We start from the raw sequence: 15,892 nt of genomic DNA on the forward strand, positions 1-15,892 counted from the left end.
AGCTGTAATCACTTTAATATATATTTACAATCAATGCACATTTCAGAGACGCCAGTCTCAAGACTGCAACAATCGAAAACAATCAGGCATGTTTGAGGCCATAAATGATAAAGCAAGTGGACAAATCAAATTCTTACACAAATACATGGTTTATTCACAACATATGAATACTCAGTGGCAATGTTTACAATTTCTTTTACAGGTAATGGCGACAAGCAAACTTGTGTTCTTGGTCAATTTGTGGGCAATTCACATTCAAATCTACATGCATGCATGACCAAATTTGCAATTCAAAATAACAGCTGGAAAAGATTTAAGGTCCTATGATGAAGGAAGCAGCCTGTAATATCTGAACCAATTGAAATTTCAGGAACATTTATTCAGTGTTTCCCAATATCTAGGAAAGCAGTGCAAATTAAACCTACATTTGTTAACAAACAGTAAAATGTTTTTACATAAGCATGTACATCTACAATATAAAAACATTCATTTATATCCTATTGGTTCAAAATGATTCTAGTGCAATAAGCCTTAAAGTTGGAAAAAGCCACATGATAGTAGAACATTTTCAAATTAAGAAAATAAAGAGGAATTATCTTTCTGCATTATACTTGCACTGTTGCATTGATTTGTGCATTAACAGTATATCTATTGTGTATGTGTGCAAGAAGTGAACAGGTCAAGATGAACTTCCACACTTGATGAAGTTCATCTAAAATCACATTGTTTAATGTCTCGCTCTAGTGGACTTATGATGCATGAGCATCCTGTGACATTATACAGTTTCACAGGTCTACAGTTAACAGGAAGCAATACTGCTAATGTAGCAAAAACTGTAGGTTAAAAATCATGCAGCCCCTCAGAGGAGGATTTCCTGATTGAAGTGATTCAGATGATTAACTGAAGGCACGTGAGAGTTTAAAGCACCTGCTGTACTAAATCCAGATTCTTTCTGAAAATGTCTGGTCATTTCTCAAACAAATGTCACATTTCTTCACAATTCGACTCTTATCTAATGTATATATTCTGGATACGACCGAACAAGAGAGCATATGAACCGTTTTAAATTCACAGCATGGTAGATCTGTCTAAAGGCAAGGTCATGTCTGAGACAGCAGCCCTTTTGCTCCTGTCCTATGGCATATCTAAAGCAGTGAGGTTACTTCCCAGAATGCTCTGCTTCACAGCTGGGACTGGGTAGTGACGTGCATGATGTCATGTAAAGAGGTGCAGAGGTTCTGAAACAGGGTTTCTGCATCTGTCTCTGGGTTGGACTTCCAAGCGGTGCAGGACGCAACAATTCTGAGAATAAAGAATAAATTAAATATAGAATTGAATTAAATTAGACCAATATAACAATAAATTATAATTAACATGCCAGAAGAAAATATAATACACTACTGGTCAAACGTTTAGAATAATTAAGATTTTTAAAAGTCTTTTATGCTCACCAAGGCTAAATTCATTTGATAAAAAATACAGTAATATTGTGAAATATTATTAACATTTAAAATAACTGTTTTCTAATTAAATAGATTTAAAATGTCATTTATTGCTGTGATAGCAAAGCTGAATTTTCAGCTGATTTGGTGCTCAAATATTAATAATGGTTCTTATTATCAATGGTGAAAACTGTTTTGCTGCTTAATATTTTTGTGGAAACCATGATACATTTTTTTAGTTTTTTTTTTTTTTTGATAGAAAGTTCAAAAGAGCAGCATTTATTTGAAATGGAAATGTTTTGTAACATTATAGATGTATTTACTCAAACTGTTAACAGTTTTTTGTTATTAATTGAATTCATCCTTACTGAATAAAAGTATTAATTGTTTTTAATATTACCCCAAACTTTTGAATAGAATTCTAAAATATATTGTAATACAGTATATAAAATGCATATATAAAACGTGATAACGTGAAATAATATTTCAAAAATATTAAAAATATAAATATTTGAATCCTTTTTTTTTAATGGCATAAACTGATATGAACCAACCTGTCATCACGAATGCGGTAGAAAAACCCATATCCGTGTGGCACCATGGGTGCAACTGCTCCCAGTACAGTGGTGTAGCCCACCAGACTAGTGGAAAGCACAAAACTCCCCCCTCCTCCACTGCAAATACAGAGCGACACTAGAGGGGCTGCAGTGAACTGCCTTTACAGCAATACACACAAAACAATACACTGGCAATGAACCATGGGAATTAAAGTGTTGGGCCAGACCTCTTAGTATAGAGCGGATCCATGTAGAGTTCAGGCACAGGAAGACCCTCCTCCTTGGCAATCAGGTATAAGCCCAGGAGGTGTCTGTCAAAGCCTGTGCAAAGATCATTCAAATATTTGTCCCTGCCATATTATCCATTACACAATGTAAATATTATTACATTGACAAACACAAACCTCTTCCATCCTGTGCCTCTGCCATCAGTTTATTATGCTTGCTGAAGGCTGCATTTAAAGCTTGTCTTTTCTCTTCAGTCTGTGTAAAAAAGACAAAGAAGCCATCAAAGCAAACCAAATGTCAAGAACAGTGGTTCTCAACCAGGGGCCTCAGCAAACTTCCAATGACTTAAAGCTATTTAAAATAAGAGAAAATAATTAAAGATGCACTAAAACAATTAAAATTTAAGATATTTCTTATTTTATTCATCTGCTCAATTGTTTTTTTTTTTCTTTGAAGAACCAGTGTTCCCATGCTCTCTGAAAACCTGGATATATTGAGGTATCCTAATTTTAAGTTCTGAAATATTTATTCGGGTGGACATTTTTAGTAAAAATATTTTCAAATATTTTTTTCAAAAATAAAAAATAAAAAGTTAAAAAAATGTTAAAAATGCCCAATGACCAGATTCAGCTCTTGAAACTTAGCCCTAACCTAACCCCAACCCTAGAATTCTGAAACTTGTTTTCATTTAATTATGACTAGCAAATGTTCCAGAGTAAACCAATATATACAGTTCATCCCCAAAAATAACATTTCTACCTTGTCCTCCCAAAACCGTATGATTTTTCCTCCATGAAACACAAAAGGAAAAATTTTGCACAATGTCCAAGCTGTTCTTTTCCAATTAAAGAAAGGGGGGGAAAAAAACAATAAAAATGGTCAGCTATATTCCAAAGATACCATACGACCATATGACAGCTTTGCATGAGCACCAGACCGAAATTTAAATCGTTATTTGCTAGAAATCTTTGCCACAACGCTGCAGACACCTTCACGCCACTGTAATATAGAGCACAAGCCATAACTTTATGATACTCTTATTTACTTAATTTACTTATTTAAATTTACTTTGACCGTAAGGTAAAGGATGGGTCATACAGGTTTGGAGGATGAGTAAATGATGACAGCATTTGAATTTTCGGCCGAACTAAACCTTTATTTATTACACATAAGGCACTCACAGTGGCTGTAGGGTTCAACATGGTTCTGCACCAGTGCTGGGCCTCCACAGTGCAGGGCCTCATGGTCTCTGTACGGCCATGAAAGAAGCGCCGCGTGGTGGCGGTCTCATAACAACTACCAGATCTGAGAAGTACAGAGAGAAGGATGCCAGTCTTAGCAAGGGCTGAAGTGTTTTGATTTTTCAGTCAGGAAGCTATCTGACACACGTACTTTCCGTGTAGCCTGTAGTACGCTAACTGCAGAGCCAGCTGTACAAAAGTGTCAGGGTGAAGCTTTCTCTTCTTAATGGCTGCTTTTCCAAATGAGCTGAAGGCATAGCTGACAATCTGCAGGTCCTGAGACTGTAGATATAGATGCTTTGAGATTAAAACTAAAAACCACGTCTGTTTGTATTAGAGCATTACGGGATTGTATAACAAAGACTCAGTAATGATATAGCCGTGTGTGTGTGTGTGTGTGTTACTTACACTTTTGGTGTATTGTTCTTTAGCCAGGGCTATGTCTCTCCTCACCCGCTCATCCACAGTGAATATCAGCTCCTCCGGGACAGGCATCTCACGCACAACCTCTGAACCCTGGGAGTCACATCATAATTTCAACATGCACATTCACGTATATAAAATGACACACAAATATACAAAAATGCAGTCTTACCTTCCACACTCCACCACAGGCCCTCAATTTTTGATCTACGTAATATCCATTAGATACCAAAACCATGGCATCATATGGCGCATGCTTTAAAACAAACAAAGACATATACAATAATGACATTAAAATGTGATTATTATTCAATTAGGTATTTATATCATGACTGACACAGACATGGACTGCAATAACTACTGGTAATATTCTGACTAGAAAATTGTATTCATCAACATAATGTCATATTTGGAATAAATGCACACAGTGCAACATAACTACACCTTATTTCACTTAACACTGTGTGATATAATTATTATTCAAAGATAAGATTTTTCAAACGTTTTTGAAAGAAGTCTCTTATGATCACAGAGGCTGCATTAATTTCAGTCAAAATACAGTAAGAATAATAGAACACAGAATAATATAATACAGAAATACAGTATGAATCGTGAAATATTAGAATTTTAAATCTGAAAATGAAAGTAGCTGTTAAGTAGTCGGTACTCCAAAAATCTATTAATTATTAAAATTCTATTATTTAAATGCTGAAAACAGTTGCTTAATATTGTTGTGGAACACATGATACATATTTTCATGATTCTTTGATATATTAAAAGTTCAAAAGAACAGCATTTATTTGACATAGGATATGTAAATGCAATGTAACATAAAAAAGTCACTTTTGATCAATTTACTGCATCCTTTCTGAATAAATCTATTACTTTTTTAAAAATCATATTGATCCCAAACTTTTGAACAGAAGTGTATTTAAAAATATACACAAATTTAAAAAATGCTGCAATGATCAATGTTTGTATTTACATCACAGTTAGAAGCGAAGGTCCCATTAGAGAAGCAGATCAGATTGTAAGATTTATCACCCCAGCGGATCGTGGGGTCACCAGTCAATGCCAGGTGGGTCAACTATCAAAAGAGAGAGAGAAATCTTTGTAAAAATGGCTGAAAAAGAAACTTAATATCATACAAATACAGTATCTGAGTGACATTCATGACTGTCCTCATACAAGAGCGTATGTATTGTGCTCAACCTGTGTGCAGTTTTCAGGGGTGGAATAGGGCTTGGCATCGTCCAGGGCGAGCACAAATAAAGAGCTCTGAATGGTCTCTAGTATGGTCTTATTCACAGGATCAATGGAGATCAGATATTCCCGAGCCTGAAGAGAACCCCATCATCATAACCAATCAATACACTATTAAACACAGATTTATAAACTGTCAGTGAAACTGTAGTGAAGGTCCTTTGTCCATTCTTTGTACTGTAGAATGTCAGGTGGAGTTCATTTACATACTGCACTGTGATTGGTTGTGGTGCTCCCGTAGAGGGCGTGGCTCTTACCTTTGCCCAGCGCGTCCTTTCTTCAGTGGTGAGAGCGCTCACTCCATCCCCCTCCAGCTCTCCATCACAGCATTCTTTAATGTAAGTCAGCTGCCTAAAGAACACAAGGGCTATGTGTGGAATAGCATGCTGCTTTGCTGCAGTATATAGTATGCATACTGTGCACATTACATATAGTACACTACCATCCAAAAGTTTTGGTCAGTAAGACATGTTAATGTTTTTGAAAGAAGTCTCTTATGCTCGTTTATTTGGCTGCATTTATTTGATCAAAAATAGACCAAAACTGTAATATTGCGAAATATTATAATGTTTTCTATTATAATATATGTTTAAAATAATTTCTGTGGATGCAAATTACTCCAGTCTTCAGTGTCACATGATCCTCCAGAAATCATTCTAATATGCTGATTCGGTGTTCAAGAAACATTTCTTATTGTCAGTGTAGAATTTGGAAAGCATTCGGAGAAAAATGCAAATTTACTTTAAACATTTTCATTTCCAGTATGTTGAAGAATTTAACATGTAACATGATGACAATAATGTAGCATACTACTATATTAAGTATTTATCATGCAATACTGTTTGGAATAATAGTAGGCAGTATACAGTGAATACTCTGCAGTATTCAGGAAGTAGTATTCTAGTATTCCATTCGGAACACAGCCAAGAACAATGAATGTGCATAAATCACACAAAATGAAGACATATAGATTACACTGGATCAATAAAACCAACCCACTGAATCATTGAAAACTAGGATGCTTGGCACTATACCTCAACAGCTCTGGGGGAGTGAGGATACGGCCATCACAGAGAGCATCAAATGTGAAGACCCTCCCACGACACATCACTATCATGTGAGAAGGGCAGGGTCCTTCGCTCTCTACAACACACAGAGATCACACATGCAGCATAAAGGAACGTATGGATGCATTTATGCATACAAACAAGAACGCATATGCCTAACCTGTTTTGAAGAAGTTGAGGATGGTGTCTTTATTGACGCCAGGCACTTTGCAGGTGCAGAAGAGCATGCGGAACTGATCCATGTCAAAGGGCATTGCTCCTGCTTTATGAACTACCAGCCTCTCCCTGATGAGTATCAGCAAATGCAAACAAATAGCCATATTACGTACTTAATACATTACTGATGCAGATAACAACAAGCCATTCGCAATCAGAAATACTTTTGAAAGACATTTACTACACTGACTGTTTCTTTGTTCACATAGGCGATCACTTACGTGCGGATAAGTTCCCAGTACTGGAGGGTGAACCACAAATTCAAGCTGGTCCTCTCCAGCTGTGTGCCATCACGTACAGGCCAGCAGTGCTCCACGTAGGCTGTAGGTCCTCCAAAATTCACATTGAGCTGAGAGGGGACGCGCACCTCTAGATACGCTGTGTCCAGCCACCAGTCCTCAAGCTGAAGAAGAACAAACGAGAAATAATGTCTATAAACTACACATGAAAATACATGTCATGAGTTAAGTGATTCATTAGTCTGGCTCAAACAGAGCGGTGCAAAAAGAAAAAAAGTGGCCTACTACCCAGTTGCGCCTGCTCTTGGCTCTCTTCAGAAGCTTTTGATGTAGCTGTTGTCCGATGCCCTCCTCAAAGCGTTTCACAATGGCCACTGTGGCTCGAAACTCCTCCTCAGATGCAAAAGGTTTCACTGGAGAAATAATAATAATAATAATAATAATAATAATAATAATAACAACAAATCAAATTCAATTCCAGATTTTTCCCTGCAAGGTGAACATGTATTTTACTCATTGCCCTATAAAACAAACTGAATGTCTTTTCTATATATATTATTTAGTAATACTACCTTAATAATACCCAATAGAATTTGCAAAACATAAAGGTACAATTTTTTGTATTTTTTATGTTAATACTTTACTTTAATGCAACAATCTATAAGTGAATCATTCAGTTAAATATTTTAGTTTAAAATGGGGCTTTGTGTTGGTCACAAATCTGACCAACAATGTTTTGTTAATGTTTGAGCAATAATCCATTAATAATATACCTTTTAAATATTAAATGTACAAATTGTGGTATTTTATCATATAAACTACCATAATTTGTACATGTAATATTTAAAGTTCCATAAAAGTAAACAAAAAAATATAATATATATAAATATAAATTAAATATAATAATAAATATAAACGTTATCTTTTCTGTAAACTTTATAACATTGACACAGGCCAGTGTCATTTTAGTATTATTTACTACTATAGTTTTTTTATTTATTGTTTTTTTTTTTTTACATTTTAAATCAGTCTTAATTTTAGTAATTGTTTCATCATTTTATTTTGTTTTAAACTACTTCTATATAGCTTTATTTTTATTATCATTTAAGTTTTTCATTTTAGTTTTGTTAATTTTAGTACTTTAATGTAAATATTTATAGTGTGTGTTTGTGCGTTTGCCTAACTTCAATGAACAGAAATTATGTTTAATCACTGACCTACAATAGAGAAGATTATATAGATGAGTGTTTTTAATAGAAGGACAAACTGAAATAGCCCTGGTTGTGCCTGAATTTAATATTTAAAATGTTAACATGAAATCAGTGCACTCTGCACTTTAATTTATAGTCAACAACTTCATGTAAAGGCCATCAACAACTTTTTTTTTTATTTTAAGCAAATTTTACTCACAAATGTTCCCAGTTAAATGAAACAGGTTAATAACACTCCTATCCCATGTAACAGATCAAACAGTGAGCAGAATGCAGGTTTGTGCTGAGAGCTTGTGTCTCACCTGCATGCAGGTATTTGTTGAGCGAGTCGTGTAGATCCGGCACAGGTAGAGCAGGCAGGCTGCTCTGATACTGAAATGTCCGTTCCGCAGTGGACTCGAGCACCTGATTATCCATTATTACTGGACTGATTCAACTGAGAATCAAATCAGACGAATACTCAGAACGACTCAGTGGCAGCTTGTCCAATCGTAATGTATCAGATTACAAATACACTTCTGCACAATCTGTGTTTACTCCCCCTAGAGACGTGCACTTGACGCAGTGACTTTCAATGCAGGATTCACTCTGGATTTAAGTAATGCATAAATACTGAAATCCCTTCATCGTGCATATACATAATCAAAAAATTCAAAACACTACAAAAACATATGCAGGTCATGATGAACACACATAATGTAAACCGAAACATTGTCGAAGTGACTAACCTCAGTGAGACAAGAGACTGTAGCAATGCAGAAACAGAAACGGCTATAAACTGCACGAGTGAAAGTCTTGATACTTTACTGAAGAACCTCGAAGTGTACATTCAATGCCAGAACGGGAATCGCTCCCGTTACCTTTGCCCTAATTACTGAATGTGAAGTTGAAAACAATAACAATGACTCGATCAAACATGGCTGCCTGCCTGAACAGATTTCAAAATAAACGTCGGTGAGCAGTGAAGGAATTAATGAAATGTTCTGTTCATTTTTAGACTAAATACATATTTTCAGACATTTTTGAATGTTTTTCACTAACACAAAAAGCGCTGTTAGTAATTCTTTAATAAATGTGTGTGGTTAGAACAAAATCATTATGTTCAAAAACGTTTTGAAACTTACAGATCTATTGAGTCATTCATTCAAATATCATCAGTAACGAATGCCATTACATTTTCCTTAGGAAGACTCAATTTAACATAAAACATCAATTTCCATGAAAAGTCCGAATGTGTGATAAAAAAAAAAAAGTATTTTGTAAATAAAATATCAAAATAATCTTTAATGCAGAAATTGAAAATATGTTTATCATAAAATGCATTTAAGCCATTTTTTGTTTGATTTACTTTCTTTAATGTACTTTTTAATACCTTAAATGATCCAGACAAGAATAATGATGGTCACATCATTGACTAGGCTATATATAAAAATATATATAACTTTTTACCTGGAATTTTTTTTTTTATAAAGTTTTATAATAAATAAATAAAAATAAAGGGAGAGAGAAAGATAAATAATTAAATGGGTACATAAACTATAAAATAACAACAAAAAATTATTGAATAAATAAGAAGAAATTAAATAAGAAATTAATTTAATGTTAATATAACAGATTCAGTTACTGGTTTGCTGCAATTACACCTGTTTGATTCACTCAAGAGTTCTCTGGCATCTGTTCCTGAGTGCCTATTTTTCCCCTGATTTGGCCTGGCCTTGGCAAGATTTCCACATCTTGCATTCTGCATCCGATCCCAAGAGCTGTTGTGATGACTACGCTTCAGTGAGCACACTGAGGACAAAGAATCTCTTTGTGTGTAAGGGCACAATTACTGGTCCTCAAACCTGAGGACTCAGCTAATACTAATGAAGCAATACAAAAAAACTCCCTGCAGAATTTCATATTGTGTTAAGATATATAAAATAAAGAGAAGAGATTTACCATATTTGGCAACTTTATTTAATTACAAGATTATATTCTTACATCTTTAGGTCTCACCTGACTTGTAATGAGATAGAGATGAGAGGTATCTCTATGAAATTAATCTTTTAATCTGTTAATCTAGATCACATAAGAAAAAAAGGTTTAAAAATCCTAGATTAATGTTTTAATCTTACAGCTTTTTCATAGTGAAACTTTAATATCTACTTAAAACTATTAAGTAGATGTTTTCCCCAATCACATTCCATACTTTTCAATGGCTTCCTTGGCCAGGGAAATGTAGGCATTCATGGCGTCATCATTTGACATACCTGTTGGGAGAAAAGAGTGACGACTATATGAATCAAGCCATCATCAGAAACATAACTGTAGCTGAGTACAAATCTGAATACAATTTACATCATAAATACAAACAAGTACAAGTACATTCATTTTAATTGCTCGAAAATAATGAAAATATTGAGGAGAAAAAAGCAGGAAAAAAGTTTTTTCCTTACCTTTCCTTGAATTCCATGCTTCCCATTTGGCTTTCCCCTTCAAATCCGTTATTCCAGGTTTGTCTGCACAAAACAGAACATACAGATTTGAACTATTAGATCTAAGCCTCAAGCTCAGATGTATGGTTTAATATAACTATTTATAATGGTCTAGAACAATTACCAGTATTAATGTCCCCAACGATGGCTTGCTTGTAGAGGCCGTACAAATCCAGCAGCTCTTGGTCTGTAGGTCTGGTCTTCACTTTCTTTACGTTCTCTGCATATTGCTCAAATTCAGCCTACAGCCACAGAGATCATGATTTATTCTTTTCCGCCTGTGATCCTATAACAATATTATTAAGCTCTCATGTGTATCTGCTTATATTGGGGGGGATGGTCACATACTGTCAGTGTTGGGGGTAATATATTACAAGTAACGCAAGTTACGTAATCAGATTACTTTTTTAAAGTAACTAGTAAAGTCCCTGTCCAGATTTAAAAAGTAATGCAAAAGTAACGTAATATTGTAATGCATTACTTTTAAAAGTAACTTTCCCCAGCACTGCATACTGTAGTCTGACCCATTTTGCCCCACTAAGCACATTCTTAATCACTATAAGCATCATGCATTATTCTCAGACTGTATGCAGCCTATTGTTTGCGTGCCAACATGAATGCTCTTTGTACCCATATAAACCTACAAGATAAGGGTTGGCATTTGAGAGACAGGCTTTCTCAAGTCTGATTTATCAACTACAAAACTTTAATATGAAATTAATTGTTTATGGATAGCATATGCATGTCGCGCAACTTGTTGCCAGAGCAAGAATAAAGGACAACGTGACGTAATACATCCACGAGCGCACATCCAGAAGCTGCAGATGAAAACAGCACGAAAACGATCGTGATATCTGAAATGGATGCGTAATATGCGCCTGAGCACACGACGAGAATAAAATCAGCTTTGCGTGCACAGCTAAATCTAATGCAGTATTATAATAGGGCTTGTAATCTTTAAAATCCTACCTACATATCCAGCTGCGGACTTAAAGGAATATCCAAACGTTTTGTTATTCATGTATTACATCTCATCAAAAGGAACGTGGAATTAAAAGAAAACAGTGCAGATAAATACCTTCAAAGTCATTTTCTTAGGCGAGTAGTGTGGCTGGGCGCGTCAGCTAGAATGCAGCGTATCTGCACTGATGAATAGAGTTTACGCTGATCTCCAGTGCGCGGCTGTGGAGCTGAGCGCTGATTGGCTGATGGAACGTTCGAGGGAGAAACCCAGTGAACTTCGGCTTATTCTATTTCTATGGTGAAACAATTCATTCCAGCATTGTGCCTTTAGCTTTCACATGCAGCTTTACGTAACACGAGATCCAAAGTTTACCCAAAAAGCATATAAATGGGAAAATGATTAACTGACATTAATTGGCAGGGTATACCCACTGTTTGCAGGTTTATTCATTTTATTTTATTTTATTTTTTTAAACTGAACCTGTAAACAATGGGTAGACATATTTATATTTCCTGGTTATATAGCTAATATAAACATAAACAAATTAAACAAAGCAGATTTTTTAAAACCGAAATTTAGATATAAAAATGTATTTATTAAGGTAGCTCATATATATATATATTTTTTTTTTGTCTTTGTGTATTTAGATAATTTTTCTAGTAGACCAAACAATGAATGTTACAATAATAAAACAAAGTGCTCATCAATATTAGGAAAAACAAAACAAAACAATGGTTGCTAAAGAAGTCTTAAAATAATCAGCTGTGTCAGGACCACTGATCTATAATAGAGAATGTATTTTATGCATTTATATTTATATAGTCATTTATATAGATCAGTTTTCAGGACACAAAAAGCACAGTTTACGTAACTAGTCTCTCTCTATATAATATCGATTTTAAAAACTTATAATCCAATTAACTTTTAATTTTTTCATTTAATCAGGTTAATAGGTCTATTTATATTATTATAAATAATATATTTTGTTACTTATAAAATATTTATTAGCTACATTTGTGAATTACAGCACATGACAAAAAGGCTTGTGGACGATATCCAGCTAGTTGAACAGCTGTGTTTAAGGATATTCAGCCGCTAGATGGCAGCGTGGATTTTAGAAACCTTAACCGATTTATTGTGCGTGAGACCACAGAAGAAGACCTCCAAAAACATCATGTCTGCGCACGGAGAAATGTGCTCACGCTTTGAAAATTAAACCCTGTATAATGGGTGATTTCAGGCTATTTTATTAGGTTTGTATAGTTGCTGATAATTATACGTTTTAGTTAATATAAAAGAGTTTTAATGTAATGTTGCATGCCTCATTGAGCTCATATTATATAATTTAATGCTGAATTTTGCTTAAAAGCAGGTTTCCAGAAAGAATGTCTAACGTTACCCCAACGAAAGGAGCAAAGAAGAAAGAAAAAAAGAAGCCCATATCAGTGAAAACTTCAATGAATAGCCCATACAGCATTCACTGGAGTCCACTAGAAAGAGAGCACAAGCATTTCATACTGAACACACTTAAAATCAAACTATCCGCCGTTGGGCTTCAGAAACAACGAGTCAATAGGTTTCGCGAGTGGGGAAGCAGAAGAAGGTCAAGAAAAAAGGCATCAAACCCTACAGAGGAACAAAAACCAGCTACCACCGAGCCGTGCTGGAGCAACCCGGCCGTGAGGAAACAGCTGGCCATCGGCATCAACGAGGTCACCAAAGGCCTGGAGAGGAATGAACTGAGTTTGGTGCTCGTGTGTAATTCGGTAAAGCCAGCACACATGACGTGCCATTTAATCCCGCTGAGTAAAACGAGGTCGGTGCCCGCCTGCCAGGTGCCCAGTCTGAGCGACACTCTCGCGGGACTGCTGGGTGTCAAGTGCGTCCTGGCGCTGGGATTCAGACGCGGCAGCGAGGTGTTCGAGGATGTGGTCCGCGCGATCACGCCCGTGGTTCCGCCGCTCAGCGTGGCTTGGATCCCTACGGATTCCACAGAGGAAAAGCAGAGCGATACAGTAATGGGGCAGAAGAGGAAATTTGAAGAAATGTCGGATGAAGCCAGTGACGCTTCTCCTTTAATCCTCCAGCCTCTAAAAGTGAAGAAAATCATCCCAAATCCTACGAAAATCAGAAAACCGAAAAAGAAAGGAAAGCAAAAGTGCTTATCGACTGTTTAAGATGTGCTCCATGAATGCAGGTTACTACATAGTGTTTGGACAGATGTGGATCAAGTATATTTATATTTTCTTAGGTTTATGTAATGGTTATGAGAGGAAAAAGACCAGAGATTAATTCTTTTATATTTTGGATGCTTTTATTCAGTCAAATATCCATGCTGGTATACCTTGATGTATATTTTTGACAATTAGATATTTGGGTGGACTCTGTCATGTTTGTCATGGTGCTGCTGGTACTTATTCCCATCAGTTCCAACCTGCAATGGAGTTCAATAAAAATACTGTCTTCAGAAAGAGAAAGCTGATCATTTAAAACTACACAATTTGACATTTAAAAAACAACCTCTCTGAAATAAGGCAAGTACTTCGGGTGTTCTCACCGTAACTCATAAGTTCTTAAACCATACAGATTGGAAAAAAAGTTTCATGCTCATTTCATACAGCAAGCCTTAGAAAAAACATACGCAAACTGACATTCGCGAAAGTGCCCTGGACGTTATTGAATGAAACCACCGGCTGAAATGTGGAACTTTGAGAGGAGTACCTTTCTTTTTAAGCATGTCTGGACCTGCGCTTATTTAAAAGCATATTGTAGATTCAGATACATTAAAGCAAACCATGGCAAGATAAGCTGTATTAACATAAAATCAGCTTCTGCTGTATAATAACGTTGTTCACATTTCATTACGCCTCACCAGTGATTGTAACTGAACAGCGAGCAAGCTTTCCTGACCGCATCACCAAACGCATTAGGAGAAATGCTTATATCAAAATGACAATGCACACACGATTGTTTAATTCTCCTTGTGCTTAAGTATAGCAAAATTACCAGGGCCTGATCGCAAATGCACCATTTGAACGAAGTTATGGTTTGACTGCAAAGAATACTGACAGAACAAAGAAAATCAAGAATAAAATGGAACATGTAACTTAAATACAATTCTAAATATCAGAATTGCTTTACTAAAATTATAATAATTTAAAAACACTAAATGGTAAAGAACAGAAATGGGTGGGAAACAGAAGCTACTTAAGGTGTGACAATCATGTCTTCACAAAACAAAACAAATTAATTCACATTCAAAATTCTAAATGTTTCTTTTGGACACACAAAACCTAAATAAACATATTATTCTTAAAAATGCACCTCAGAGCAATCTGGCCCTTTTATAAACAAGTTGATGTTGTGCTTCAAAATGCAATACATTCTTCCACACATTTAACCATTTACGCTCCCCCTCCCTCCCCTGGCGCACCTCAGAGCAATCTGGCCCTTTTATAAACAAGTTGATGTGCTTCAAAATGCAATACATTCTTCCACATGGTTAACCATTTACACTCCCCCCTCCCTCCCCTCTCACAGACAGCAGGAACTCCAAACGGAATATGACTTTGAAGGCAGCTCCATAGAAAAGACTGGATTTCGACCCCCCCCGTTCCTGTTCCGTTGTAAACCTCACAACACAATAAATATCTGGCATTAAATGTACAGCTTGCTAATTCACACAAATGTATCAACACTCCTTCATAATACAAAACAAAAAGACAAAAACAATGGAATTAAACTTGTTCTGTGAGAGGAAGGATACAGACTGCATGTTAAGGAAAATAAACGAACACTACGTGTGTGTATGCGTGTATGTATTTATGTGTGTGTGTATACAGCTTGGGGATGTGTTTGACCTTGATAAATGTTTCTCACATTCTCAGAGAGAGAGAGAGAGAGAGAGAGAGAGAGAGAGAGAGAGAGAGAGAGAGAGAGAGAGAGTCAAAGAGAAAGGAGGGGAGACCCCTCAATAACTGGAACAAGACCTAAGAGAGCTGCACAACATAACTCATTCACTTTGAATGGATGTCAGTTATTCCTCTTTATATTGACTACGTCCAGGTCAGAGAATTTGAGATGGACCTCTCGATCAGTCTGCATCCAACACGAAGCAGCCAGTTACTGTAAAACAAGGCCAACCTGGGGAGAATGGAGAAGTGATTTAAAAGATGATAATAATGACTGATTATCATCATGTATTTAACATTTATATAGCTTACTTTATATTTAAGAAATATTTAATTACTAATATAAAAATGTATATACAGCATAGAAATAATGTGAAACTTTTCAAGCTGTGTTATCCTATGTTATCACTTTTAATGCTGGAGCACTGCGAAACTGAAATGAATAATAAAAAATAAAAAAAAACGTATCTACAAGGTAGTAGACTTTACATGCAAATGTTTCTTTACCAAGCATTTAACTATCAAGCCCATTGCTACCTTAAAAAAAAAAAAATGAATAAAATTATTTAATAAAGTACACAATTATGACAACTAAATACATGATATATATATATATATACACATATATATATATATATATATACACATATATA

The 15,892-nt window shown here is 35.5% G+C and overlaps 3 protein-coding genes across 4 annotated transcripts; 1 reads left to right on the top strand and 2 right to left on the bottom strand.

Annotated features, from left to right (window-relative positions):
- Window positions 1-176: 176 nt before the first annotated feature.
- Window positions 177-8,810, bottom strand: crot (carnitine O-octanoyltransferase). The gene is made up of 17 exons (XM_016488053.1): window positions 8,616-8,810; window positions 8,190-8,323; window positions 6,965-7,089; window positions 6,659-6,840; window positions 6,382-6,506; window positions 6,189-6,297; window positions 5,412-5,505; window positions 5,104-5,229; window positions 4,877-4,978; window positions 4,064-4,147; window positions 3,877-3,984; window positions 3,620-3,750; window positions 3,409-3,532; window positions 2,404-2,482; window positions 2,227-2,320; window positions 1,997-2,116; window positions 177-1,302 (listed from the first exon to the last, which is right to left on the bottom strand). Exons 2-17 carry the CDS (start codon window positions 8,302-8,304, stop codon window positions 1,182-1,184), a joined length of 1,839 nt encoding a protein of 612 aa, XP_016343539.1. The 5' UTR covers window positions 8,305-8,323; window positions 8,616-8,810; the 3' UTR covers window positions 177-1,181.
- A 1,017-nt stretch (window positions 8,811-9,827) lies between these two features.
- Window positions 9,828-11,551, bottom strand: acbd7 (acyl-CoA binding domain containing 7). Its single transcript, XM_016488095.1, has 4 exons — window positions 11,443-11,551; window positions 10,489-10,606; window positions 10,326-10,388; window positions 9,828-10,139 (listed from the first exon to the last, which is right to left on the bottom strand). Exons 1-4 carry the CDS (start codon window positions 11,452-11,454, stop codon window positions 10,066-10,068), a joined length of 267 nt encoding a protein of 88 aa, XP_016343581.1. The 5' UTR covers window positions 11,455-11,551; the 3' UTR covers window positions 9,828-10,065.
- Window positions 11,552-12,416: 865 nt separating this feature from the next.
- Window positions 12,417-14,422, top strand: rpp38 (ribonuclease P/MRP 38 subunit). Of its 2 annotated transcripts, none has more exons than XM_016488054.1 (2): window positions 12,417-12,581; window positions 12,698-14,422. In XM_016488054.1, the coding sequence occupies exon 2, from the start codon at window positions 12,714-12,716 to the stop codon at window positions 13,503-13,505; it is 792 nt and encodes a 263-aa protein (XP_016343540.1). In that variant the 5' UTR covers window positions 12,417-12,581; window positions 12,698-12,713; the 3' UTR covers window positions 13,506-14,422. The 2 variants fall into 2 exon arrangements, with proteins under 2 accessions (XP_016343540.1, XP_016343542.1); XM_016488056.1 differs by having other exon boundaries at window positions 12,701-14,422.
- The last annotated feature ends 1,470 nt before the right edge of the window (window positions 14,423-15,892 follow it).

Source organism: Sinocyclocheilus anshuiensis, unplaced genomic scaffold (genome assembly GCF_001515605.1).
Source record: "Sinocyclocheilus anshuiensis isolate Anshui unplaced genomic scaffold, SAMN03320099.WGS_v1.1 scaffold1239, whole genome shotgun sequence".
NCBI classification, from domain to species: Eukaryota; Metazoa; Chordata; class Actinopteri; order Cypriniformes; family Cyprinidae; genus Sinocyclocheilus; species Sinocyclocheilus anshuiensis.